The 26,171-nt window shown below is 37.0% G+C and overlaps 1 protein-coding gene across 6 annotated transcripts in view; it reads right to left on the bottom strand.

Annotated features, from left to right (window-relative positions):
• Positions 1-26,171, bottom strand: part of ADAMTS9 (ADAM metallopeptidase with thrombospondin type 1 motif 9) — a 151,114-nt gene that overhangs the window by 103,060 nt on the left and 21,883 nt on the right. For all 6 annotated transcript variants that reach the window (XM_016150195.2, XM_036220048.1, XM_036220047.1 and 3 more), the window contains 9 exons: positions 19,153-19,442; positions 16,831-16,914; positions 16,615-16,730; positions 15,602-15,642; positions 15,378-15,483; positions 10,891-11,037; positions 9,426-9,567; positions 7,441-7,545; positions 1,380-1,525 (listed from right to left, as the gene is read on the bottom strand). In XM_016150195.2, coding sequence (XP_016005681.2) covers positions 1,380-1,525; positions 7,441-7,545; positions 9,426-9,567; positions 10,891-11,037; positions 15,378-15,483; positions 15,602-15,642; positions 16,615-16,730; positions 16,831-16,914; positions 19,153-19,442 — 1,177 coding nt within the window. The remainder of the gene's footprint in view (positions 1-1,379; positions 1,526-7,440; positions 7,546-9,425; positions 9,568-10,890; positions 11,038-15,377; positions 15,484-15,601; positions 15,643-16,614; positions 16,731-16,830; positions 16,915-19,152; positions 19,443-26,171) is intronic.

The following is a 26,171-nucleotide window of genomic DNA, read 5'->3' as shown; positions in this document are numbered from 1 at the left end:
TAGTTTTATGAATCAGAACCTATATCTTATAGCTCCTTAGTTGTCTTCTGTAGAGATTAATAACATGTGGAAGTGAACTAAATGTTGGACTATGAACAAAAATGTATCAAAATAAATTGCTCATATCTGTGATTTGTACTGCAGAGTGATTATTTAGATCAGGTCTTGGAACAGTGACCTATAACTATGTTTTTTTTTGGTTCACACAACTCAGCTTTTCTTATAAAAAATTTGGAAGTTTTGTCAATAGTAGGCCTTTTTCCTGCCTGTGAACAATCACCTAGATCTGAGCAGCACCCTGCACTTGGTCTCCGCTACTCACCAATACCATCCTATTGTATTGTACCAGCCCAGTCTGCTACTTTACCTGCTTGCTTCCCTCTACAATTCAGTCTGCTATTCTTAATGTATGCTGTTTAAAATAAAAGAGTTCTACTGGATGAAATTATTTTACATAATCCCAACGCAGCTGGTTCTTAAAAATGGTGGTTGGTTTATACATCTAAAAACTATCCCTAATCTGTGAAGACTTCTTGGGGTCTCCAGCCTATATAGGTTCAGTAGCAATAATCTCATATTATTTTCAATTTCTTTAAACTTTATACATCTTGTATCCATACAAAATTAGATGTCATTCCTCATAATGACGATAGCGATTTTTAAAACCTACTTGTAAACAGTCTCTCCAGCAAACACATGTCTACCATGATAGATACTGGGGGAAAAAAATCCACTGACTTTATTTGAACATGCAAATCCTAACAATGTTAGCCTGGTCACATAATGAGAATTAACCTGAAGAGCAGAACACTCCCAATCTGCATACTTTCAGGTTGTGAGATAGGGACCTTGGGTGTCTCAGCTACAGAACAACTAGATTGATTCAAAAGGCAATTCCTGACTTGGCCGTTCCAGGTCTCTTGGGATCTGCTAATGCTGCCTGGGGGAGGAGGTGTGTCTGTGGCTCCTTTTCAGCATTTCAGGAGCTAACTGGAAAGAGTACATTTATCTACACTCTGGATAGAAATGTCTAATTTCTTTATTTCCTTGTGAAAAATCTGTTACGTTTATCCCAAGCTCTAAGGGGCAGTGAGATATGCCTGACTGTCAAAATTGTTAAACAGGCCAATCAATACAAAAGCATCTACCATTTGGTAGACAAAACTTTTAATAATAAAGGGTCATGGAAGAAAAATAATAATACAGAGGGGCCGTGCCCAGGGATAGAGTTTGGATACCATTGGTCTAGGTATCCCTAGAAGTACACCCAGTCTCTTAATTTGGAAAGAGCTCTTCATCTGCCTCCGGCTAAATTATTCCCTCTAGGCATTTTCATTCCTACTACCATAGTAATAATAGTGATGAGTTCTAGGACTTACTCTGGTCTGTTGCACTCTCGAATAGCTGTTTTGATGCCCCCTCCACATGTTCTTGAGCAGGTTCCAAAGTGGGTCCAGCTCCCCCAGGATCCATCAGTCACGGGGGCCTCCATTTCTTTGGGAACACAAAATCCAAACTTGCAGTGCTGTATTTAATAAGGGGAACAATGAGGGAGAGCTCGGTGCATGAGATATTGTAGGACCCACCGTTCTTTTAAATACATCATACTTTAATTGTTTTCCTTGTGCTGGTGTGACCTGCTGCAATTTCATCATCCATGTGAATGGCTGAAACTATAGGCTGTGAATGAACTTACAACTTGCTTGAATAAAACTAGCCAATGAGTGCTTGACTCCAGGCTGTCAGGGTAACTCCAGCGGCCAGCCTCGAGGTACTCAATTAGTCTACTTGGAGAAATGAAGAGTGGAAATGGGCAGACTGGTTGTAGACAGGGCCAAAATGACTTACTGGATTTGCATAGCAAATCTCTACTAACTAGGCCCAGAGATGTCGCAAACCTGTTAAAATATAATGCTTTATTGCTTCCCATGGATTTGAAACCTGAGTTTTAATTAAAAGGGAAAGAAAAAAGCTAGTTACATGATTCCTATAAACTCATTCCACCAAGGCACACAGGATGACACTAGAGCAAAATGGACATGTTACAGAGAGCCCTAAACTTTATTGCTTTTTTATTACTAATGGTTTCACATTCTCCAACATGGATCTCCAACCTGGAGCAGGAAGAAGGCCATGATGTTTAAAACAAAACAAAAAATAAAAGTCCTCAGCAGGATAAGAGAGTCGAGAAGCCCATTTCAACCCTCTGCCATTGTTGGGGTATGAGGCCCTGACACAGGGCTGAGGTCACTGAGCAGTGGACAAAGGAAGAGTGGCAGCAGTGGCGGCAGGAGGGTGACGCCCCGCGGCTCGCTCAGATCTCTGAAGCAGAGCTAGTGGCTCTGCAGTGATTTATCCGCAGGGAGAACCAGACGTATAGGGGAGAGGCAGAGGGCCACAAAGGCCAGGGGGTGGAGCTATATTCAGGGAAAGTGGACAAATAAGGGGCAGGTGGTAAAGGTCCCAGTATAAACAGCTGGCTTTGTAAACAATTATTTAGAGAGTGCAATTAAGCTTTCTCTATCTGCTGTACCTTCTTCCTTGTAATTATCCCCTTAGAGTATCTGAGCCTATGTCTCTTTCCTGGGGCTGTTTGGCTGAGGCTTAAAAGGTTCTGCCTCCAAAAAATCCGGGGCAACTCCATATTCAAGAAATGTGGGCAGAGGCGGAGACGACCACATCACTCTCTGATCGCTTTATATTTGTCTCTACAACATTCTTGTACATATGCACATAAAAATAAATGAGAGAAGCAGCTTGGTCTAGAGAACCACTATCCAGTAAGAATGTTACTTGAGCCATGTATTTAAACAAATTAAAAAATTTCTAGAAGCCACATTAAACAAGTAAAAGAAAAACCTGAAATTAATTGTAATATGTTATTTAGCTTAAAATATCTGAAACTTATTTCTATATGTCATCAATATAAAATTATAAATGAGTTTCTTTTAACACTCTCTTTTTGAACTAGCTCTTCAACACCTGGTATGTTTTTTCACTTAAGCACATCTCAATTCAGACTGACATTTCAAGTGCTCACTAGCCACGTGTGGCTAATGACTGCCACATCGGACAGTGCAGGGAAAACACTTAGCAGGCAAAACTCTAGTTTCCACAAACAATGTGACCTTGGGTGAGTCACTGAACTTGGCTTCCAAAAAATTAAAAATGAAGACCTACCTACTAAAGTTGTCTTGAGTATAATATGAGCTAGTGTGTCTAGAGCACCTAGTACACAGCTGAGCATGTAGGGGGCCAGACTTAAATAAAGTTAGTAAAATAATGGCAAACATTTACACAGCACTTAATTTTTGTCAGAACCTGTTCTAAGCACTACAGACACACACACACGCACGCACACGCGCACACACACACACAAACTTACTTAATTCTCACAGCACACTATGAAGTAGGGACTATTATCACACCCATTTCTACAGAAGAGAAAATGGAGGCACAGAGGGGTTGATGCCAAACCTCAGTAAGGGGCAGAGCTGAACCATATATAACCTGACTGAAGAGTGCACTCTTGACTGTGACACATGCTGCCTCTCAGTTGTGAGTAAACGGTAACAATTTTTAACATCTAAATAAAGACTGAAATTTAAAACAAAAGCAAATTAATGAAATGGTTAAGTAAGCCTCAGACTCTAAGTTGTCCACCCTAAATCCATTCTCCCTTTCGTCCTTGCTAACAGAATCTATATTTCCTCAGATCCTTGTATAGGTAAGAGTAGTCAAAGAGATGTCAGCAGCATTCATTGAGTGAGATTCTTGGGAAGGTTCTTTTGCCCCTTTGTTCCTTGCCCTTTGGTTTCATTCTGCCTGCAATTCAGACTTGATGGCTGGAGCTGCAGCAGCCATTTTGTGACTTTGAGGAAGAAACTAGTTGCATATGACAGTGGAATATAAAGAAATTAGGAGCCTGGGTCTCTGATGATTTTGTGGAGCTGCCACAACAGCTCCATAACCTGTCTAACTCTGAATAATTTTTCGGTATTAGAAAAAAGAGCCAATTTGCTTATACTACTATAATTGGGTCTGACCTGAACAAAATTTCCAATTAATATATAATTGAAGTCATAGTCATGGTGTCGGATACACACTTTACAAATTCTATAAAGTAAGGAGAAAATTCCTCTGATTATTCATGGAGTTTAATATTGAGAAGTTACCTGGAAATACATTATTTTCCTCTTAACACTTAGGTCTTCGGTCTTCAGTTGATCTCTCTACTCTATAGACTCTACCTTCACAACAAACAAACTCCAAAGTGACCGTAATTCTCATTAAGAGCCACCATAAACTTCAGAGCAAAATGAGAACATAGGTTTACCACAGTGCTGTCATTCAGCCCTGTACTTAGATGTCCTCATATGGCCCCCTTTTAAAAGAAAAGTTCTAATTCAAAACTAGTCTGCAAATAAAACATGTCTTACTGATATGACCATTGGTGGGTGTTCAAAGGAGAGGAAGAATCTCAGAGGAGAAAAGGAAGTGCCTGAGGTGACAGAGGCTAGAAATAAGGGCTATTTGGCAAATATGTATCAAGATAATCTATTTTACCAAGCAATTTGACAAACAATAATTACACACTGGAAGAACCGTTACATCATAACAAAACATTAAGTGGCTTGTGGTGTCCAAGCCAAAATATAGTGAGCCTTTCCTAAAAGTGTCCAGAACCATTTAAATGATGTTTTACCTCAATGACCCTCAAGTCCCTTTTTTAAAAGAGGTTGGAAAAGGGACCTGTGGATCCATTTTTTCTCGAGGAAGCTTAAAACAAAAGTTTCAAACCTCAGACTCATAAACACGGTTGAAATGAAAATGTTAATGGACTTAACAAGAGAAAGGAGAAAATAAAGAAGTATTAGAGAGTCATTCATCAAAATAACATCGTGTCAGCAGCCAAGACAGATTACTGCTGAGGGAGCAGGGCAGAAAGAAGAGAAAGGGAAAAAAAATTAACCCCTCAGCAAAGGGTATTTAAATTTGCTAGAGAAAAGGCATATGGCTTTACTGCCAATTCCATAAAAGAGAGAGAGAGAGAGAGAGAGAGAACACAAAGAATTTCTATGCCAACATACCCACCATCTGTGGCATTTGTAAAATGCATAAATACTCTTCAGGGAAATAAACACACACATACCCACATCTTTAATAAAAGCTGCTAGACTTGGCCACTTTTTCAAACATGATTAAAAATGTACCTATCATTTTCTCTCTAGAGTTGCTTCTCTGAAATTGTCCTGAAATCTGCCCTTTGGAATGCCTTGAAGTCTCTTACTTAACTCTTGCTGAACACAAACATACACTGAAAAAGTCTTCTGAAAGATCTCCTGAATTTCCCCATCCCTCAGGTATAACATTACCCTGCAATCCTTTATCTTCTGCTTCTGTTATAAAAACAGAAGATTAGAAAAAGACACAATAGACACGCTCCCAAGTTCTTCTATTTTCCAGGAATGACTGGGACACCATATCACTACATGGTACTTGGTAGCCTATTCGTGACAATTTTACTAAATATAATTCATTTCATTAAACTATTGAGAATTCTTATTATGGGTTTTCTAGCAATAACATGTGCCAGAAATAGACATATTAGGTGGGTGTATTAGATTGACTAAGAACCACAACACAATACTAGTGATTTTTCTAAGATTAAACAGTTTTGACTTAAGTAATATAGTTGGCTGGCTCTAACTCAAGCCAACTAACCAAGTCATCAACTGGGTATCATGACTAGTGTCATCTCCCATCAACTGGAATCAGCTGTCTCGGTTATTGTGTTTAGAAGGACTCTGAGACCACTTTATTTTGTAACAATGAGTGAATTCTTAATGGCTTCAATGGAAACCTAAGAATCATATTCCCACTCAAATCTATGATCTTCTGGCCATCAATATCTTGAGTAAAATGTCTTGCAAAAAGTGCAAGATTCACTCTGGCCAAAGAGATATGTTTCTTTTAAAGCCAACGAAAGATGCAAAGGCTGTTATGCCTATGTCCATACGCAGTTTCAGTGAGGCTATTATTGGGGAAGGGTGACTACTTGATTGCTGAGGTCCTAGCCATTGAGAAATGATAACTTTAGCTGACTTAGTCACCAAGTAAAGTCAAGTCTAAAATCATCTTCATTGTAATTTTTTATTTTTGTAATAAACTTTATGTTTTCAAAAAATTTTTATACCCTCCAGCTCATGTAACTTTATAACCACCCTGAGAAATGAGCGGAAAAAACCACTAGTCCTCTTGTTTGACCACTGGAAACTGAAGGAGCTCAGTAAGCTTGAATTAGGGCCACTCCAGTACCCTTCGGCCCCTTCAGATGAAACAAAGGAGGATGTTAGAGAGGGGAAGGTAACAAGTGTTGGGGGACTCTGCCCTAAATGAACTGTGTGATCTTGGGCAGGTCACTGTTTGTTTCTGTTCCCTATCTGTACAATTGGGGAAAGGAGAATTAAGTCCTGTCATCTCTTTAGGACCCCTTCAATGAAAACATTCTGGGTGCTGTTGATTCTACAAGGTAATATGGAAGAAAAAGAAGTGAGATGAGAATAAAATATTAAAAGTGAGTAAAGTAGACATGGGAAGAAGAGAGAAGAGGGGAAAAATATATGTAAGGAAGACAAGAGACACAAAATATAGTCTAGGGATTGCATCACTGATAAGTGAAGAATGACATTTTCCATACGGATTAAAAAAAAAATCAGCCCTAATATCTCAAATACTTTGAAAACAATTTTGTTGAGTGATGATGATGATGATGATGATGATGATATCTTTAAAATAGTAGCTTTTTTTTTTTTCCAGATGGACAGCAGGTGAAGAAGGTTGCATTAATCATACTCCTAGATGCATGCGACATTGTTATTATTGGGCCATGCGAGTAGCAGATTTTGCTTGGTTACTAATAAATAAGTGAAAGCCATGATAACCAACTCAGAATTTAGACTTGGATATATCCCAGGTGACATCATCACTCCTTAAACAGACAACACAAGGGAAAAGCCTAGTATCCCAATAGTGAACAGTTAAGATTACTGTATTTCTGCATTTCTTTGATTTTGAGAGGCTTCCTCAACTTAATAATAGACTTCCAGTGTCACCCCCAACAGGAGAAAAAGAAATGCTACCTCACATTAAATGTACCCATAAGTTGAGAAGCACACTGGAATGTTAGGTTAAAATCATAAAAGAATGTCTTGAAATAGAGGCAATAGTGGCAGCGTTTCTCTCATGTCAGTATTATGTAATGATGCTACATTTTCACAATTGTCAATAGGGAAGCTGAAACTCTTTCCTCAAAAAAAGTATTATTCATGCTAAAACACTCTGCACTAACTTACGTTCTAACAGTGGTGACTGAGCCTACAGTGAAAACGCTGCCCATTTCCGCCCCAAGACAGAAGGAAGGGTTAGGGCGTTACTTGCCTTTCCAGACTCGCATTCGGTCCCGTCGGCCCAGGGAGTGTGCTGAGTCCGGCAGCCTTTGTGTGCTCCATCCATGTTATTGCACCAGAGTCGTCTACACTGCATCTGCTCATTTCAGTTAAATGACAATTCAGTGACAAGGATATCAGATGATATCAAACAAGGCAAGGATTACTGTCAATTAATGTTTTAACAATGATGGAGTATAGATTGAAAAGGGATTTTATTTCTTGGTATTATAAATGATAATGAGACACACTATGCCTAGTGTAAAAGGGGAGCTACTGTATATCAAAAACACACATAGTGTCATCTGGTCCTCAGTAACACCTCCCACATTACAGATGCGAACACCGAGGAACAAAGACAAAGGAGTATGCTCACTATCACACTAGAATTGTCTGATGGGAGCTTAGGTTTGTGATGAGCTGTGATTGGAGATTAGGTTTGGCTTGATAGCAAAACTAGTTTTTCTTTTAGTAGGCCATACCACAATCATATGATGACTCTTTTCTAGGGTGTTGGGAGGTTTTCAAAGGAAAGAAGGGACATACCATTGTTAAATATTCCAGGCATACAAAAAGTACAAACAGTAACATAATGGATACCCATGTATCCACCATCCAACTAAAGGAAACTTCACAGGCACAGCTGAAGGCCTGGTACACTCATTCTCAATCCCAATCCCTTCTCCTTCTCCCAGAGGTGACCACTGTCCTGAGTGGTGGGCATCATTTCATCATCTCCATTACTTTTACTATAAATGCATAATTATCTACCAATAACATACAGCATTTCAACTATAAACAATGTATTTAGCATTTCACGAAACACTGATTTATTTTACAACTTGCTTCCCCCCTCCACCCGCACTATAATTATTAGATTTACCCAAGTTGATATATTTAGCTCTATTTCAGACACATTTTAAAAAGGCTTTTTTTCCTAATTATTAAACTAAATGATGCTCGTAATAGAAATATTCAGAAGGTACTAATTTTTTTAAAAATAGAAAAAAGCCTTGAACTGCTTAGTCTTTTCCATAGTTATTCCTGCTCCTCTTTATAGTTGAGAACATACTCTACAAAATAATTATTTATTCTGTTCTTAAAAAATTTATCAAGATCATATGTAGTTCATTTTTAATTATTGTATAATATTCCACTTAATGGAGACACCATAATTTGTTTAATCTTTCTATTGCTGTGCATTTTAATTATTACTAATGTTTACTATCATGAGTAATGCAGAAATGAATATAAACATGGATCAATTTTACTCAAAAATTTTTATCATGGAATCATGGTACTTTTCAATTCACCATGCTATCTCTGAAGTTTCTCCCAGCAAAACAAATAAACACATAGCCAAAGGGATAGAGTGGGGCACCCCAAAAAGGCAGAGTTCTGCTCATTTGCAACCTAATAACTATTGCATCATCTCATTGGTCCAAGTGTCCACAACACACCCAGCTGCTGAGCTACCACCAAAAATAATTTCAAGCCCCAGGTGGCTACGGGACACAGATTTAACAAGCTAAAACAGTGGAACAGGTTGGTCTCAAGAATTACCTTTACTGAATCTAAAAGAGTCCCTATAATAAAGGTCACCGAGACAGGTCCATGGGCATGAAAGGAGACAAGGAGAGAAAAAGTCTGAGTCCTGCCATTACTAGCTCTGTAACCCTGTCCTCCCTGAGTCTCACTTTCCCGCTTGTACAATAAAAAAATAATAATAATAATGGCATCTACCTTTTGGACTGTCATGAGAGTGAAATGAGAAAGTGCACATAAAGCACCATTTAACACCGAGTACTATTACTGTTTATCACCATCATCGTTATTACTATTATCATTAAAATACAATGGACCATTCTCAACCTTTCCATAAGCAGTTTATATTACAGTGAGAAACTAATGGAAAACTATGAATAAAAAGAAGTCCAGAATAAATTTGTAAGGGCAGAAACAGCCCCAAACACTTACCATATATGGGCACACCTGAGAACCTGGTCCAAAAATCAATTCACATTGTTTATTCACGTTGTAAAGGAGGCCTGGCAGTTGGGAAGGCAAAGGGTAGGGTCTGGATTCAGGTTCATTAAGCAAACACTCCCCGTAACCAGTGCTATGAAAAGCAAAAAAATGCAGGTGGTGAGAGATATGAAGGAATGAGACTTGACAATTCTTCCAGATGAAAGTGAAGGCCATACTGTCATTTTAATGGTGGAGAGAATAGTTTCTTTCTTATATTTGTTTTATTCTTTTCAATCAAGGTTAAGTCTAAAAGCTGAAGTTATATTTTTGGTGTCTACATGTTTGTGGACCAATGGTTATGCATACAGCATAACCAGTAGGAAATATGTATCTGTTAGATCATTTATGTCATTCTGTGGCAGTGATTTTTTTCATTTTTTAACCATGTTCTCCAAGAGACTTTAAGCTTCTTAGGGGCAAAGACAGTGTCTTTTTCATCCAAGCCTAGGGCCCTGTCCAAAGCAACAGATGTTTAGAAAATGTTTGCTGAATAGATGAGTGAGTGAATCAACAACTATAGCAAGAAATACCTTAGGCCATCTGATTAAAGAGAAAAAAATAGCAACCCTTCAGTTCTTTGATTTTTCTAAAAACACTTCTTCTGCAAAATTCACACCCAGTGAATTCTGATTAATAAAGCTCCCTCTTCCCTTTGGTTGCAGAAATATATGCCCAGTGACCTTAGGACAATCACTTAACCTTTCGTTCTTCTGGGAGAGAAAAGCAATAAATCTGTGACAGAGGGATATTGTATAATGTAATTGGATCTTTGCATAGCCTGGCAGGAAGCTTAAAAAATAAAACAAGAAAAGAAAGAAGGAGACAGAGAGAGAGAGAGAGAGAGAGAGAGAGAGAGAGAGAGAGAGAGAGAGAGAGAAATACAGAGAGAAATAGAAAGAGAGAGAGAGGAAGAGAGAGAGGGGGCGGAAGGAGAGAGAGAGAGAAACCAGTGGGCAAACAAACATGTCCTCAATTCAACAACATAGAGGGCTGCTGGAATTTTCATCTGCCCAGATGAGCTTTGGGATTAGCTCACTAGCCCACCCCTTTCCAAGCCCAAACTGTTATTGAAGCCCATAAATATTTGTGGCTTTCCTTCATCATATAATCACTTCCATGGTCCCTCCCCCAAGATTTGAACAGATTTCATATCTTTATCGAGAAAAAAGCAACATTTAAATATTCTCTTTAAGATCCCAACCTTCTCTTTAGCTCAGTCTGTAATCTTCTAAACTCTGGCAAGGATATGAACTGCACAGATGTCAGAGTATTTTTTTTTCCCTCCTCCACAGAATGTCAACAAAAATAACAACTCAAAAGGAATGCTTGACTCTACATTTTCTTTCCCACAATTAATTCACTACATGGAGGCCAGATACCAAAAGTCTGTGCTAAAAGAAAATTCAAGCCTTACTCTAAAAATTCAGTGATATATTTTCGACTACACTTTGACCACATCCAGGGGTTGGTGTAGAAGTTCAATGTTGGAGCCATGACATGTTGGGGACTCTTTACTCCTTCTTCTTTGCACTTATTGTTGTCGTCATGAGGCATATTAAACCTAAGGCCAAGGAGACAATAGTGAGAATGTCAGTAAACACCAAGGGATAGAGGTGTTATCATTGCTTTCAGGAATGTAACTAAGAGAAGAATTTCAACTGACTACTGCATTGCAGACAAGAACCTGAATCCTGGCAAGCAGAACAAAACTTACCAGTCAATTAAAGATGGAGTGTAAATAAAACATAAATCTCACCTAATTTAATATAAAGTGCTTTTAATATATTAAAAAAAGATGTAGGTTGAGTCATTATTTCGTTTAAGTAGACCTTTTGGAATTGTAGAGGCTCTGAATATGCAGTAGTTGATGCTAGAATACAGTGGTTGGAATTCCTAATGAATACTTAAAAGGTGAATTTATAGAGTCAAGAATTTGGCAAGTTATGATAATGTGTGAATATATAGTCAGTCAAAGTCAAAACTTGAAGCCAAAAGTTTCCTAATAAGAGGCTCACTGTGGGTCTTGGCATCTCCTCCTTTTCAGGTAAGGTTGACAAACGACCTAACTGTGTAGGTATATCATTATAAAGGTACAAAAAGTTCATGCACAATACCCATGAAGGAAGGCTGCAAGCATGGAAAACAGAGGCATGCCAATTCAACTGGCTTGACTCAAAGATGGCAAATACTTTTATGCTTCATGCCAGTGCCAATCGACTGGTACTGGTTTCCTGAAAAGTTGAGCAGAACAGGATTCTTTAACTAATCCAGATCCCCTTCCCTCACCCCAACCTCAGAAAGGGCTGTGATGGACTGCCAATGTCCTCGTGCACTTGGGACGGGATTCAGCAGCGGCATCAATACATATTTGCCATTCTTGGCTAAGCCAGAGGAAGTGAGAAAAAAATGATAGGAAACATTTCTCAATCCAGAAACGTCAATTCTACGACTCACATGCCATTCTCAGCTTAAGTACTTATTACCATTGGGTAACAAGCTTAGAGTGACTGTCCTCTCTGGATGACTTTCCCTAATCACAAAATTCATGCGTATGATTAATTTAGTATTTAGAGAGGAATCTCCCTTACTAGTTTATCTTGAAACATGGAAATAAGTGAGTCAGATACAAGTGTGTCTTCATATTCTTGCTTCAAATAAAAGTGAAAGCTGTGATAAAAGTCTTTGAAGTACATTCCATCAATTTTTCTTTGTGCTTAGTTTTCTTTTTCTTTTAAAAATTTGGGCCTTGCAATAATTGCCAGATGGAATAATGTGTGAAGGAAATTGTGAGATGGAGAAACTTGAACTGTCTTGGTTGACATTAAAAGTACTTCTTAATGCTTAAGAGTCCATTTTCTTAAAAGAATGGCTGCCCAGGTTTCTAGTTCTCAGTTGCATGGTCAGTGTATTACCTATGTCAACACACCCAACACAAGCAAAGCATTCAAATATTAGTTAGTTGTTTGTTTCACTGTGGTGCCAAGGAGTTGGTATCCCTACCACAACTTGATAAAATCCAGTTTATTTCATCATATAAACAGAAAATTTCTTTTTATTTAAATGTCAGGCACATTTGCTCATAGCAGGGGCTAGATATTAAGAAATATTCATTAAGCACTTACTAAACAAAATAATCAAAATTTTTTAGCATTTATAACATACCAGGCAGTAAATGTGTCATATGCTTTATTTCATTTACTGATTCGACCCAATGAATAGTACTATTACCATTCATGTTTTACAGATAGGGAAACGAAGTCATAGAGGTTCAATTACTTCATTAAGGTCACAAGGCTACTAAGATGGGGAAGCAGGGTTTGGAATCCACTTCTGTCTGATTCCAAAACCTCTTATTTTGGAATATATATAAACTATATTCCCTTCTGCTAGACAAGTTGTGGAAGATTTGTCAGAAATACTACGTAAAGGTTTCTGTATACAGTACAGACTCGATTACCTCCCAAATCCTTCCTAACTCTTAAATTCTGTGTGTCTATGAACTTGGTACGAGAATATAGAAACTGTGAAGCACCCAGTGATGCTCAACAGATAGGAGAACGATTGCTTTTTCTTCCCAATAGCTTTTGGGTTTTATATTATCAGAAAGTCATGACTATTACAACTTAACATTTCATGTTTAAAAAGTTCATTGGACATATGTGGATTGTCACTTTCCTTAAAATATGAGCGAACCTAACTATGTGAGACAAAGCACCAAAACAAAAAACAATTCATTGATGATTTAGTAATACACTTTTCTTTAACTAACAACTCACATCATTCACTAGTAATTTCACTTTTCACTTCTTGAAATTTTCGAGATAGGGTATATGTATATTATATCCACCTTACAGGTAGGAAAACAGCAAACATTTTCTCAAGTCAAGAGAATGTAAAACAATTCAGTCTAGAACCTAGGTATCTGGCTCCAAGCCGATTTCTGTCTCAGAGCTGTTACCCAAAAGCATCATTTGCTGATCCTCCAGCATGAGCTGCTAGACTTTGGGCAATTTAATAGCACTAAGTCAAACACAGAGAAACAATAATATCTACCTGTGGGGATAACAAAGATTAAGGAAAAGCTCCTAAAACAATGCTAAAAATATGATTAATTTTTTTTTGGGGGGGGGGATGTTTGTTGACTGTGCACTGAGGTTTCTCTATAGTTGAAAACATTTAGTTTTTGCTACTTAAAATTCTTAAAATGCCAACTTTATACACTGGCTATCTAAAAGGAGTTTATAAGCTCCTGATGAAAAGAAATTAACAGGAAATTAATTATATTTCTTTAAATAGTGTACTTTCCTTAGCCATTTATTGGCGGAAAATATTAATCTGTTAATTACACAAACTTTCTGCCCTTTGAATATATTCCTATCTTTGTAACTTTTCCTAGTCCATTTCTGGGACAGGATTAGCTGCCCTGTTGAAATGTTACCCTATTCTTTATGGGTAAATCTACCCTCCAATTTAAAATTCTAAAGGAACTTACTGAATTTTATGCAAAAGAAACAAAAATCCCTAAAAGATTCTGTTAAAATGAATTTGAGGAAACTGAGTTAAACAAAACCAACAGGTTAATACAGAACTTGTCAGAGCCTTTACTTCTTTATACCATTTAGCCTTGTGACTCCAAGCAGGGATAAATTAGAAAAACATTTTTTTAAAATTGCTTGGCTGTAAAGCTTCTTTTTTATTTTTCACAGACCTTTCTTTTGAAATTGGTATTACAGCCTTTGTGCTTTGGGAATACTGGTGGTATCAGTAGTTTTCAAATCGAGTTCCAAGAAATCTCTGAGTTTCATGAAAGCATTTCAGAAACCAAAAAGAGAAGAAGCTGACAAATCAGGACTCTGGCCCAACACAACTGCTTAATTTCAAGGCAAGCCTTTTTTGTATTCTAAAGATTGGGCATCTGACAACATTTCCTTTGGAGAAAAGATATGTTTTTAAAATATGCTTTAAGGTACTAGCTTTAAAATATACTCATTACATGTTGAACTGAATTGGAGATATTTCTCTATATGCATCTCGCTCTGTGTGTAGCACAGAACATTGCACATAGGTGCCTTTGAAAAACTAGTAAATGAAAAAGCTTGCTTAATAGATAATTTTAGTTATAAAGTTAACAGCTGACATGCAAATTGATATACAACTATATTATATTTAGTGACATCTTCTGAGAAAATTATTTCAAAAAGATATGGTATAAGTAATTTAATAATTCTAGAAGTAAAATAATAGAAATAAAACTCAGAATAATTTCTGGCAAATTTACACTGTTTGCCACCTGTTCTAACCATGCTTTGTCTGAGAGAACAAAAAGGAAAAGCCAGTTTCATAATGACTACTTAGTGGCCAAAACTAGCAAATGTTTTCTTTGCTCTATCTTTGTTCATTCTCTTCCCTGAAAGAAGACTGCCACTGTTTCTTGAGGTCAAATGTCTGAATTATAGACTTGTATGATTAGAATCAGGAATGATCTGATTTGTGAAAAAACCCCATGAGCCAGGCTAATGATGAGGGACTGTCCTAGGCAAAGATGTTAACTCAGAAAATTTCTCCTAGCAGATATTCCCTCTGCTTCAGTGGATGGTTTGGAAAGGCCCGCTTTCCCCAATGCCCAGTAGGAAAGGAGAGTGTTAGACTTTGTAGAGACAGCTTGTGCATTTAAATCAAAGATATACATGAGCTACAGCCAAAGCAGGTGCACTGCATTTACTCAACTTTCTGAAATCAAAGTCATTTCTCCCAATTAGGTTCAAAGCTCTCCAACCTGCACAATCTACTATGGCTTGGGAAGTATCTCTTTCCCTTTAAGTCAAGTAAACGTTCATTATTGTGAAGGAAAAAAGTTTTAGGTCACTCTGACTTAAATAAAAATATGGAAAGAAAACATACACATGGCCCAATTCATGGGCTATTGTAAAAGCTGTGCTCAGTCCGCTGTCTTCACTAATAGAACAGCTTCTGTATGGATCGCAAATGGTTCCCAATTCAGCAAGACCTATCGGAATGGGAAACAAACAAACAAACAAGGGTTTACTTTTAAAAGCAATTGTGGCTTGAAATAAAAACATGTAGTAAACTGTTGTTGTCACAGAGGATACATACAGCAGACTCACCTAAGGTATCACATTTGTCATGAGCTCTGCAGATATCCTGTCTGAAAGCAAAGCAGACTTAGGGCCTTGATGACACCAAAGAGTAAATGTCAATACAAGTAAGCACTATAGAGTCTTCTAGGAATTCACAGCATCACCCACTACAGGGAAGGGGACTACAAAAAGCAAACTAATAAGGCCAGGGTTTTGCAACTCAAAAACAGTTTGGGAATCATTGATATAAGGATAAAGAGCTACTTTGAAAGGTTGTCTTCTGCCTCAGGCATGGCCACAGAGCAAGCAAAAACCTCTCCAACCAGGATTTTTCCTCATACCGTAGAGGAAGTGATTCTAGTTTCTTAACAAACATTCCTGAATAGGCTCTAAATGCCTTTCAGTTATGTTTAAGAGTGCATGCTTGTGACCATATCAGAGGTGAATGACACGCAGCACAACTAGGCCAGTGTAACCTCTTCGTTGCCCTGTACAGCTTTTTAAATATTTTTGAGCTAGTAGATTTCACACAAAATAAAAATCTATATCTCTGACTTCTCAAAAAATCATAAAAGTTGGCAACACTGGGCTCATTTGCTGCATAGTAGCAACTGGCTCAATCTGAACAGCAGCTGCCCCTGCTCTAAGGGCATTTCCTTTCAGGCCTAACTTTTTTACTGACTCCTTGGCACCTATTGGTTATTGGTTCTCAGCCAGGGGTGTTTCTGTGCCCCACTCATCCCTCCCCCGCTCCGACCCCAGAGGGCATCCGGAAACCTGTCTGGTCTGAAGACATTGTTGGTTATCACAACAGAGAAGGGAGAGTGCTACTAGTATGTAATGGGTAGAGACTAGGGACGTTGCTAAACAACCTGCATTGCACAGGACAGCCTCCCAAACAAAGCATTATCTGGACCAAAACGTCTATAGTGCTGAGGCTAAAAAACCTTGTATTATGGACTGGCTGCCAGGAATATACAATCTCATCCCATCAACTTTACTGGAAATGGAGAGAGTTGAAGAACAAGAAATTCACATACCTCGTTACAAGAACAGCAGTATCATGATGGATTCCACCTGGATAGTTCTTCGAATGCTGCCACTGGCAAAAGTTTCTTAATGTTGTCTGGGCATTAAAAGATATGGAAGGTCCTTCCTAAATACAGAAAAGAGTTATGGGTGGTCCGTTGTACCCACACCAATTAGATATGCCATTTCGGATACAGATAGAAGAAAGAAGAAAAAAACTTTATTACCTGTTCATTATGAATCACAACTAAGTTCACAATAACAATATTAATTAAATTTCCAATACTTGGGTCTTTATAGATAGAGGCTACCTGCAACCGAGATAAATTTTTCAAAGTTAATTGTGAACTCCGTGTAAGCAATAAGCAATTCACTTCTTACGTGGGGTTCCACTTCTTTTTACATTTCATGCAACATATAAGTTTTTAGTTTTGAATTTTCATGTATTCAACAAACATTTATTAAAAGTCTCTTTGTAAAAGTCATAGATGGCAGTTTTAAATAATAACAAATTCTAACAAATTTGAATTTCAAGGTGTTTTCTTTGCGAATTGCATGGCCACACCATTTAATAGTTCTCTATCCAAAAACGCTGGATATTAATTTTTGACCAAGGTCTTTCATCCCAGCTGAAATCTCAGATTGCCAAATTATGGAATATCACATTGTCCACATTTTTGCTAATACTGCCATTCTTCATGTTTACCACACATTTGTAATCTCTGCAACCTGGTAACCTATTTTTTTTCCCATTATTATTGTTAATCATGAGAGCTAAAATTGATTAAATGTTTATTGTGGACCAGATCCTTGCTGAAAACTGCATATGCATTTGCATTTAGTCCTATAGCTAGCTGTTATTCTAGTCTCTGCTCAGGAAATGAGGAAACTGAGGCTCAGAGAAATTAAGTAACTCGTCCAAGACTAGATAGTGGTGAGTAGCAGAGCCAGAACTCTAAACCTAAGTGTTTGATCCAAAGTCCATGCTCACAACAGAAATTCTTATGACAGGTCTGAATTTATGGGGTAGACATGGAGTTGAGCCTGCAAGGTCTGGTAGGTTTTTCTTTTTCTGCTCCAGGACAGGAGAGGGATGGGCACATGGGACTGAGCATGGAGAAGATGGGTAATGGGAGGGTAGAGGGGAGGCAGGTTGGGCTGTGTGTGAGGTGGGGAGCAGGGGAGACTGGTTCGCAGCAGTGAAAGGAAAGAAGAACCACAGGCCAGAGAGAGGGAAGAAGAAACTCCAAAGCAATGTTTCCAAACGTGGTTGTTTTTTTACATTCATTTGTAGAATATGTTAAAAGTAGATTCCTGTTCAAATAAACTAAGGTCAATCCATAAAAAGGAATGCTATCTGAGGCTTAATATGAATAAGGACAAGATCATAGGGGTTGCTGTAGAGAACAATCGCTAATAGTTCAAGAAAAAAGCAATGTGTAAAACATCATAGGACAATGCTCCATGTCTGTTTGAAAAAAAGCTGAATATGCATACACGTATGGTTAAGAAATGTCCAGAGTTATGCTGTCCTATATGTGCTGCCACGTGTGGTCACTGAGCACTTGAAATGTGGCTAGCCCAAACTGAGATATGCTATGAGTATAACATACTGGATTTTGAAGACTTCGTACGACAAAAAAATCTAATTAATAATTTTTGAAATAGTATTTGAATATAAAATAAAATGCATTATTAAAATTAATTTTACCTATTTGTTTTATTTCATGTGGCTACATGAAAATTTTAAATTATATATGTGGCTTACGTTATATCTCTCTTGGGCAGAACTGTTTAGAAACATGCAAAAAAAACTTTTAATAGAGGCTGCCTCTGGGAAGGGACCTGAGAGCTTGGGTAGGGAAGGACACTTGTTATTTATCAACAGTCTTTTGTTATGTTTGATTTTTTTAAGTATGCAAATGTATTGCTTTTTCCATTCAAAATGGGGGGAAAAAAGGTGAAGGCAGAGATTAGTGCTTGAGGCCTCATCCCAAGGCTATTTAGAATCCTGAGGAAGAGGATAAAGGCAGGCTGAGGAAGAGGATAAAAGCAGGCAGCTGCATTTTAAAAGGCTCCATGGGTGATTTTGATTCACAACCAGCATCCAGAAGTCTTACTGGAGACCTGGCTGACCAAGTTCATATGTCAGACAAAGAGCATATATTTTGGAAACTGGACAAGCCAAAGGTCACATATAGTCTCCAAGCCACTTACTAGCTTTACACAAAGACAGGCAAGTGACCTAACTCCTCTGAGGTTCAGTTTTCTTACCTATGAAATGGGGATGATAATCCTACCCAGCAGAGTTGCCAGGAGGCTTAGAAACGATGCCTTGTAAATAAGAAGCACAATGTCTAACACAGAATAAACACTCAATATTGATGGCCATTGTTGTCATCATAAAATTATCTTAGGTTCTCTTTAGTCACTTGCCTGATTCATTGAAATGCTAGCCCTGAATGATCTTCCAAAGCACTGTGTGGTAACCCACTCCCCAATAGCACATTTAGGGACCTAATCAATCACCTTCTTTTGAATGTACTTACAATTGACATTAAAGTTAAAATATAGTGTTGAAGGTTTGCTCCGTGGTATAAAACCATTTTTTTGTCTGCCACCACCATCACTTCTACAAACCGTGGATAGGATAAAAAACGTTTCGTTCTTCTGTGGGTCCTCTTTTCTCTTGCGCTGTCCGTCTTGTTACCATAGGCAGAAACGGCCTTTGTTGCTAAGCTGCTCTTCAACACTGCCACGTCATCGGCCAAGCTACTCCTTTCTCCCCAATTCCTGCTTCTCGTTTTCCTCTTGTCTTTACTGTGACTATTTTTGTGTTCTGTAACAAATCAGATGGCATGTATCACATTTCAAGCCACATCTATTTCATATTAAGAACCAAATTTGACCTATCTTACAGTGCCACCTCTGTAGTTAAATTACACACAAAATCAAGTTCTCTATACTGTGGACTCTACATGTGAACCTCAATCTGCACTCTCCTCTGAATGACTAAAGACTTGAAATTAGCTTCCCTAAAAGTTTCTGTAATGCATTTAAGGTATTAGAAAAATCAGGCCTGCCTGAGTTTAACGAAAACAATTGCAAATGAGTCTTTTCATTTGGTAACAAAAGTCTTGCTGGGATTTAAGCAATTTCCATAGAGCCCTCGAGAATGGAAACGGAGATGCTTCAGGTTCACCGCTTTTGATATTCAATGAGATACAGTACAAAGATGTCTGAGAGGTAGGCTGGCTAATAATAATAAAAAGGAACTATAGAAAATGGAAACAAGGTAGACATGGTATTATTCTTGTTACTGTGTTTGATCATTACAATACACAAAATGTAAAATAGAATCACGGCTATTTGATGCCTCTGAATTTTTTTTTAATTAGCTTATTTCAAGGCTCAGTTAGGGAAGCAGACTAAACTCAGAAAGTATGAAGAGGCAGTTGGGACCATGATATATAATGACAGATTAGCTCTACTCATTTCCAATTCTTGCCTGGCCCTCCGGGGTTCCATATAATCTTGCCGCTCAAAGTGCAGTCCTTGGACCAGTAGCATTGGCAACCCTCAGAAACCCGTTAAAAATGCAGACTCTCTGGCCCCACCTCAGACCTGATAAATCAGAATCTACAGTTTAACAAGATCTCCAGGTGATTCATATTTGTGTTAATGTTCTGAGAAGCGCTAGTTTCAAACTTGGCTTGCAGCTTGTATTGTTAGTGAGAATATTCAATTTCATAGCCATCAATCACACAATAAACAGAATAAGCATAAAAATGTCTGCCAAAATACCCTTCGAGGAAAAACATAATTTAATCAGTTATCTTGCCTATCAGCTCATAAATGTGCTTTAAAGCTTTAATGTGTGAAGGAGAAAAAAATCTTTCCTCTACCCTTATAGGTTCTTTTGGCTGCTCTAATAATTAAATCAACATGAGACAGATTAACAAGAGGAAATAGCCAAATAGATATGGGAACCCCACATACATGGGAGACCCTAACACATACATGAAAGGTTCAGAGACAGAAAGTTAAAATGAGGTATACGTGAAATTCTGAGCTAAGGCTAAAGGTAAAGCAACTTTAGGTTTTAAAGGAGACAAAAGTCATGGGTGACAAGAACAGTAGATATTAAGTAATTAGGTGTTTGCTCTGCTCTGCACACAGGTCATAAAAAGTCATTTCTGGTGACAATTATTATTATGCACAGGCCCTTATTTTAAATTCTTTAAGGAAGAGGTAAACATTTCTTGTGAGCCTTCAGGGTCTCGACTGCCAACTGCTGACTGCCTTCAGCTCAAAATAACTCCTATGCCAAAGTGACATATCTTGGGGAGGTTTGTTCCTAACCCCTTCAAAAGCCATTAGCTTGTAGTCTAAAACAGGCAACGGAATTATACAACTAAGAAGTAGGCTTACCTAAGACACAAGAAATAGAATTTATTACAGCAGTAAATAATATACAGAACACCAGCAACAAAGTTAAACTATAATTGGTTTTGTATTTGACAGGCTCAAATATTTGGCCATTATAACCTATTGCTAAGGCAATCAATTTAGGCCAGGCCAGTATGTGCATTTTGCCCAAGTTGAGTGTTTTAGTTGTTAAAACAGTGAAATCAGTCCAAACTGTCAAACAAGATATACGTGGTCTAGCTATAGGTAACATGACTAGCCTAAAGCCTGGTACATAGGATTCAACATTAGATTCTTTTCTTTCCTTCAAGTCTCTCTTTCGAATGTATTCATGTATCTTCACATATTCCATTTGGGTAATTAGGCCCTCACTCCATTTTTAAATCATCAATGATTACATACTAGATACTAATTAAGCACCTACTATATGCCAGGCATTGAACTTTTTTGTGTATGTTATCTCACAATTTCTCTCAGACTGAGAAAATTAACCTCTATTTTACACATGAGGAAAATAAGTCTCAAAGAGATTGAGCAATTCGTCCAACATCATGGAGCAGGAAGTGGTGGTACGAGGAATTGAGCATGGATTTGCCCAACACCCTAAATGGTGCTCTGTTAGGCAAGATTTCTCAAAAGGTGGGGATTGAAATGGACTCATGGTCTAACAGTTTCCAAATTGAATATAAATTAGAAAAAAGAGAGCACCTGGTAGATATTTTCACAAAGATTAGCTTTTTACAACAGGTGTACAGAGGCCATGTTGAAAACTGATGTTTTTTAATACATTAAGGAAGTATGTTACTTATTTTGTCAAACAAATAATCCTTGTTTAATGTCTTCTGTAAATATTTATTATAATAGTAAAATTTCGAAAGTTTAAAGTCTTTTTCCATATTCTCAATTTCATTAATTCTCATTTATTAGTTTCTTCTTTCTGCTTGCTTTAGTTTTAGTTTTTATTCCCTTTTCCATCGTCTTTAAGTGGAAGGTTAGATTATTGATTTGAGATACTTCTTCATTCTTAATAGAGGAATCTATAAATTTACAGCTACAAATTTCCCTCTAAACACTGCTTTTGATGCATCTTATAAATTTTGGTATGTTATGTCTTCATTTTAATTCATCTCGAAGTATTTTACAACTTCTCCTTTGCCCTATTGGTTGCTTACAAATGTTCTATTTACTCTCCACGTATTTTTTTCCCCCAGTTTGTTTTTTTTCTGTTATCGCTTTCTAATTTCATTCCACTGTGGTCACAGAGGAGACTGTGTATTACTTCTGTCCTTTCACGTTTATCAATTTTTTTTTTGCAGGGGTGAGGGGCTAGCATAAGATCTATTCTGGAGTATGGACCATGTATATACTCCAAAAGAATGTGTATTCTGCTCTTTTGGATAGAGTATCCTATAGATATCTTTTAGGTATAGTTGGTTTATAGTGTTGTTCAAGTTTTCTATTTCCTTGTTGATCTTCCACCTAGCAAGTCTATCCATTATTGAATATGGAGTACTGAAATTTTCAGCTATTACTGTTGAATGGTCAACTTGTCCCTTTCTGTATGTTTTTGCTTCATGTATTTTGCTGCTCTGTTATAAGGTGTATCTATGTTTAAAATTGTTAAATCTTCTTGATTATAACACTTTTTGATAAACTTTATTGATAAAATAAAGTGAAAGAAGCCAGTCACAAAAGACTGCCTATTATATGATTACAGTCATATGAAATATCCAGGATAGGGAAATCTATAGAGATAGAAAGTAGATTAGTTGCTTAGGAGTGGAGGTGGATGGGGACATAGGGGGATTGACAGGTTAAGGGATACAAAGTTTTGTTTTCAAGTGACAAAAAAAATGTTCTAAAATTGACTCTGATGATGGTTGTGCATATCTGTAAATACACTAAAAACCACTGAATTGGACACATTAAATTGATGGATAGTAAGGTATGTGAATTATATCTCAATAACACTGTTTTGAAAATAATGTAGGTCACTTAGTTTGTGAAAAGTAAATAATTCTTACTTAATGTCTTCTGCAAATATTTTGATTTATTGGATTTATTTAGCAAAAAGTATACCTGCAGTGAGAAAAACACTGAAGAAACACTGTACAAAATTAATTCTTTTTGACCACTAAGGGGAAGAAATGTGTAGTCTCAGAGAAACATCGGAAAGGATTTGGGCATGGGAATACCAGAGCATGAATTAAGGCACTAACTAGAGAAAAAAAGGAACACTTATTTAAATAACAAAGATGAAACGAATTAATTTCATCTTATAATTCAAACAAAGAATAATCCATGTAAATTCTAACATACCTGGAAGACGGTTCATTCACAAGTAACCTGTGTCTCTTAGAAATAATTCAGTATAGTTTATGTAGCATAAAAATGCAGGAATAAAATTACTTCTTCAGAACTGATAACCTCTTCTAATACATAATATTTCTCTGTCTTTTATGCATCTGACCTTTTATCCTAATGAGTTAGAGTCATATTTAGTGACCTAATTAGCACAACTAATTTCTACCATGTTAACCATTTTAGCAAGCAATTTTGAATTTAGCATTGAAAATGGTATGGGCTTTAATAATTCAAATAACTCACTACAAACACATGAACTTTTTACTGAGAATAAAAAAAAGAAAAAGAAAATAGAAATTATAACCTGTATACCTACACAACTCTCTTGCCTCTGAACAGAAATTGTTAATAACAGGGAATGATTTCTCCCAAGTGACACATACTGTTAGGATACAAAGAAAGTCAGCCACATTTCTCTTTAACAATCTTTTAGCACAATAGAATTGAAGCTAATGTTTCAAATTTGCAATGCCATTTTGCTAATAGTTTTATCAGAATGGGTACATAATGAAAATTAATCCTTGTGGAAAGCACAGTACAAAATATTTTTTGATCTTTTCTTCACATATTTGTTATTATTTTTTACTGAGATATAATTTTCATATCATAAATTTCATACTTTCAAAGTATACAAGTCAGTGGTTTTTAGTGTATACATAGAACTGTACAATCATCACCAATATCTAATTTTAGAATATTTTCATTGTCCCAAAAGGAAATCATGTACCCATTAGCAGTCATTCCCCACCTCCCCTCTCCCTCCAGCATCTGGCAATCACTAAACTGCTTTGTATCTATGTATTTCCTATTCTAGCATTTTATACAAATAGAGTCATACAATATATGGCTTTTGTGTCTGGCTTCTCTCACGTAGCATATATTCAAGGTTCATCCATGTTGTAGCATGCATCAGTACTCTATTACTTTTTATTGCCAAATAATACTCCACTGTATAAATATACCACATTTTGTTTATCCAATCATCAATTGGTGGACATTGGAATCCAACAACTCAATGTATGTGCAAGTTTTTGTGTAACCACGTTTATATTTCTCTTGGGCAGATAGCTAGCAGTAGAACTCCTGGGTCATACGGTAATTCTATTTAACATTTTGAGGAACTGCCAAACTGTTTTCCAAAGTGGCTGCTCCGTTTTCATTTTCTTCTTGAAGTTCAGATGTGATACTCAGAAATAAGAAATCACTTTATTATGGTTCTTTTCTTTAAGAATTCCTTGATAATTACTCATGCTTACTTTAAACTAAATAGTTTATGAGCAACTTGGCCTAGTTCAAATCTTAAAATAGCAAGTTGAACCAAAGAAGATATACAGATGGCAAATAAGTGTATGAAAATATGCTCCACATCATATTTCATCAAAGAAATACAAAGTAAAACAACAATGACATATGACCATATTCTAATTAGAATGGCTAGAATCCAGAACACTAACACCAACAAATGCTGATGAGAATATGGAGCAACAGGAACTTTTATTCATTGATGGTAGAAATGCACAATGGTCTAGCCACTTCGAAGACAGGTTGGGCGTTTCTTACTAAACATACTCTTAATGTATGATTCAGCAGTCATGCTCCTTGGTATTTACTCAAAAAAAGCTGAAAATTTATGTCCACTCAAAAACTTGCACATAGATGTTTATGGCAGCTTTATTCGTAATCGCTAAAAGTTGGAAACAACCAAGATGTCCTTCAGTGGGAAAATGAATAAATAAACTGTGATACATCCAAAACAGGGGAATGTTATTCAGCACTAAAAATAAATGAGCTAACAAGCCATAAATAGATTTGAAGGAAACTTAAATGTATTTTACTAAGTGAAAGAAGCCAATCTGAAAAGGCTACATCTTGTATGATTCCAATCATGTGACATTCCGGAAAAGACAAAACTATGGAGACAGTAAAATATCAGTGATTGCCAGGGATTGTGGTTAGATAGGGATGTATAGGCAGAGCATTCAGAGTATTATTAGGGTAATGAAAATACTCTGTATGATACCATAATGATGGATATGTGTCATTATGCATCTGTCCTCACCCACAAAATGTACACCACCAAGAGGGAATCATAACGCAAATTATGGACGTTGGGTGATTATCATGTGTCAATGTGGGTTCATCAGTTATAACAAATGCACCACTTTCGTGAAGGAGTGTTGATAGTGGGGAAGCTATGCGTGTGTGGGGACAGGGAAATCTCTGTACCCTCCTCTCAATTTTTTTTGTGAACCTACAACTGCTCTAAAAAATAAGATATAATAAAAAATAAAAGCATGAGATATATCCAAGAATCGAATACACATTTTCATTCAGAGAAACGTGTATTATTTTGCAATTTGAACCCTCATGTGTACATGTAAACAAAATCCAGGCATGCTAAGCTCTAACTAGCAGTTGTATGCTTCCTAGTGTTAAGTTATAGGCACTACGGCTGTAACATTGTATTCCAAGAATGAGTTAATGCTGCTTTTGACAACCATTTTGGCCTTGATGACTACAAGGGAAAGTAGTGAGTGATGTTTACACCACCACAAACAGCCAGTGTTTTAAGAGCTCATTCTCTAAAAGGAGCAAGCTTCAAGTTCTATTTTACTTGGGCAAATAAGTGACTTGCTTACCCTCCTTTCTCTCGCTTGTAAAGCTGAATAAGAACAGTACTCATTTCATAAGAATTGCTTTGAGAAACAACTGGAGATTATACATATAAAGATACTAGCATATAGGAAGGACCCAATAAACAATGTAATTTTTTCCC

The sequence above is a fragment of the Rousettus aegyptiacus genome, unplaced genomic scaffold (assembly GCF_014176215.1).
Source record: "Rousettus aegyptiacus isolate mRouAeg1 unplaced genomic scaffold, mRouAeg1.p scaffold_m13_p_4, whole genome shotgun sequence".
Lineage (NCBI taxonomy): Eukaryota > Metazoa > Chordata > Mammalia > Chiroptera > Pteropodidae > Rousettus > Rousettus aegyptiacus.
Note: the sequence above shows the minus strand (reverse complement) of the source record. Positions and strands in the feature narration are given on the sequence as shown.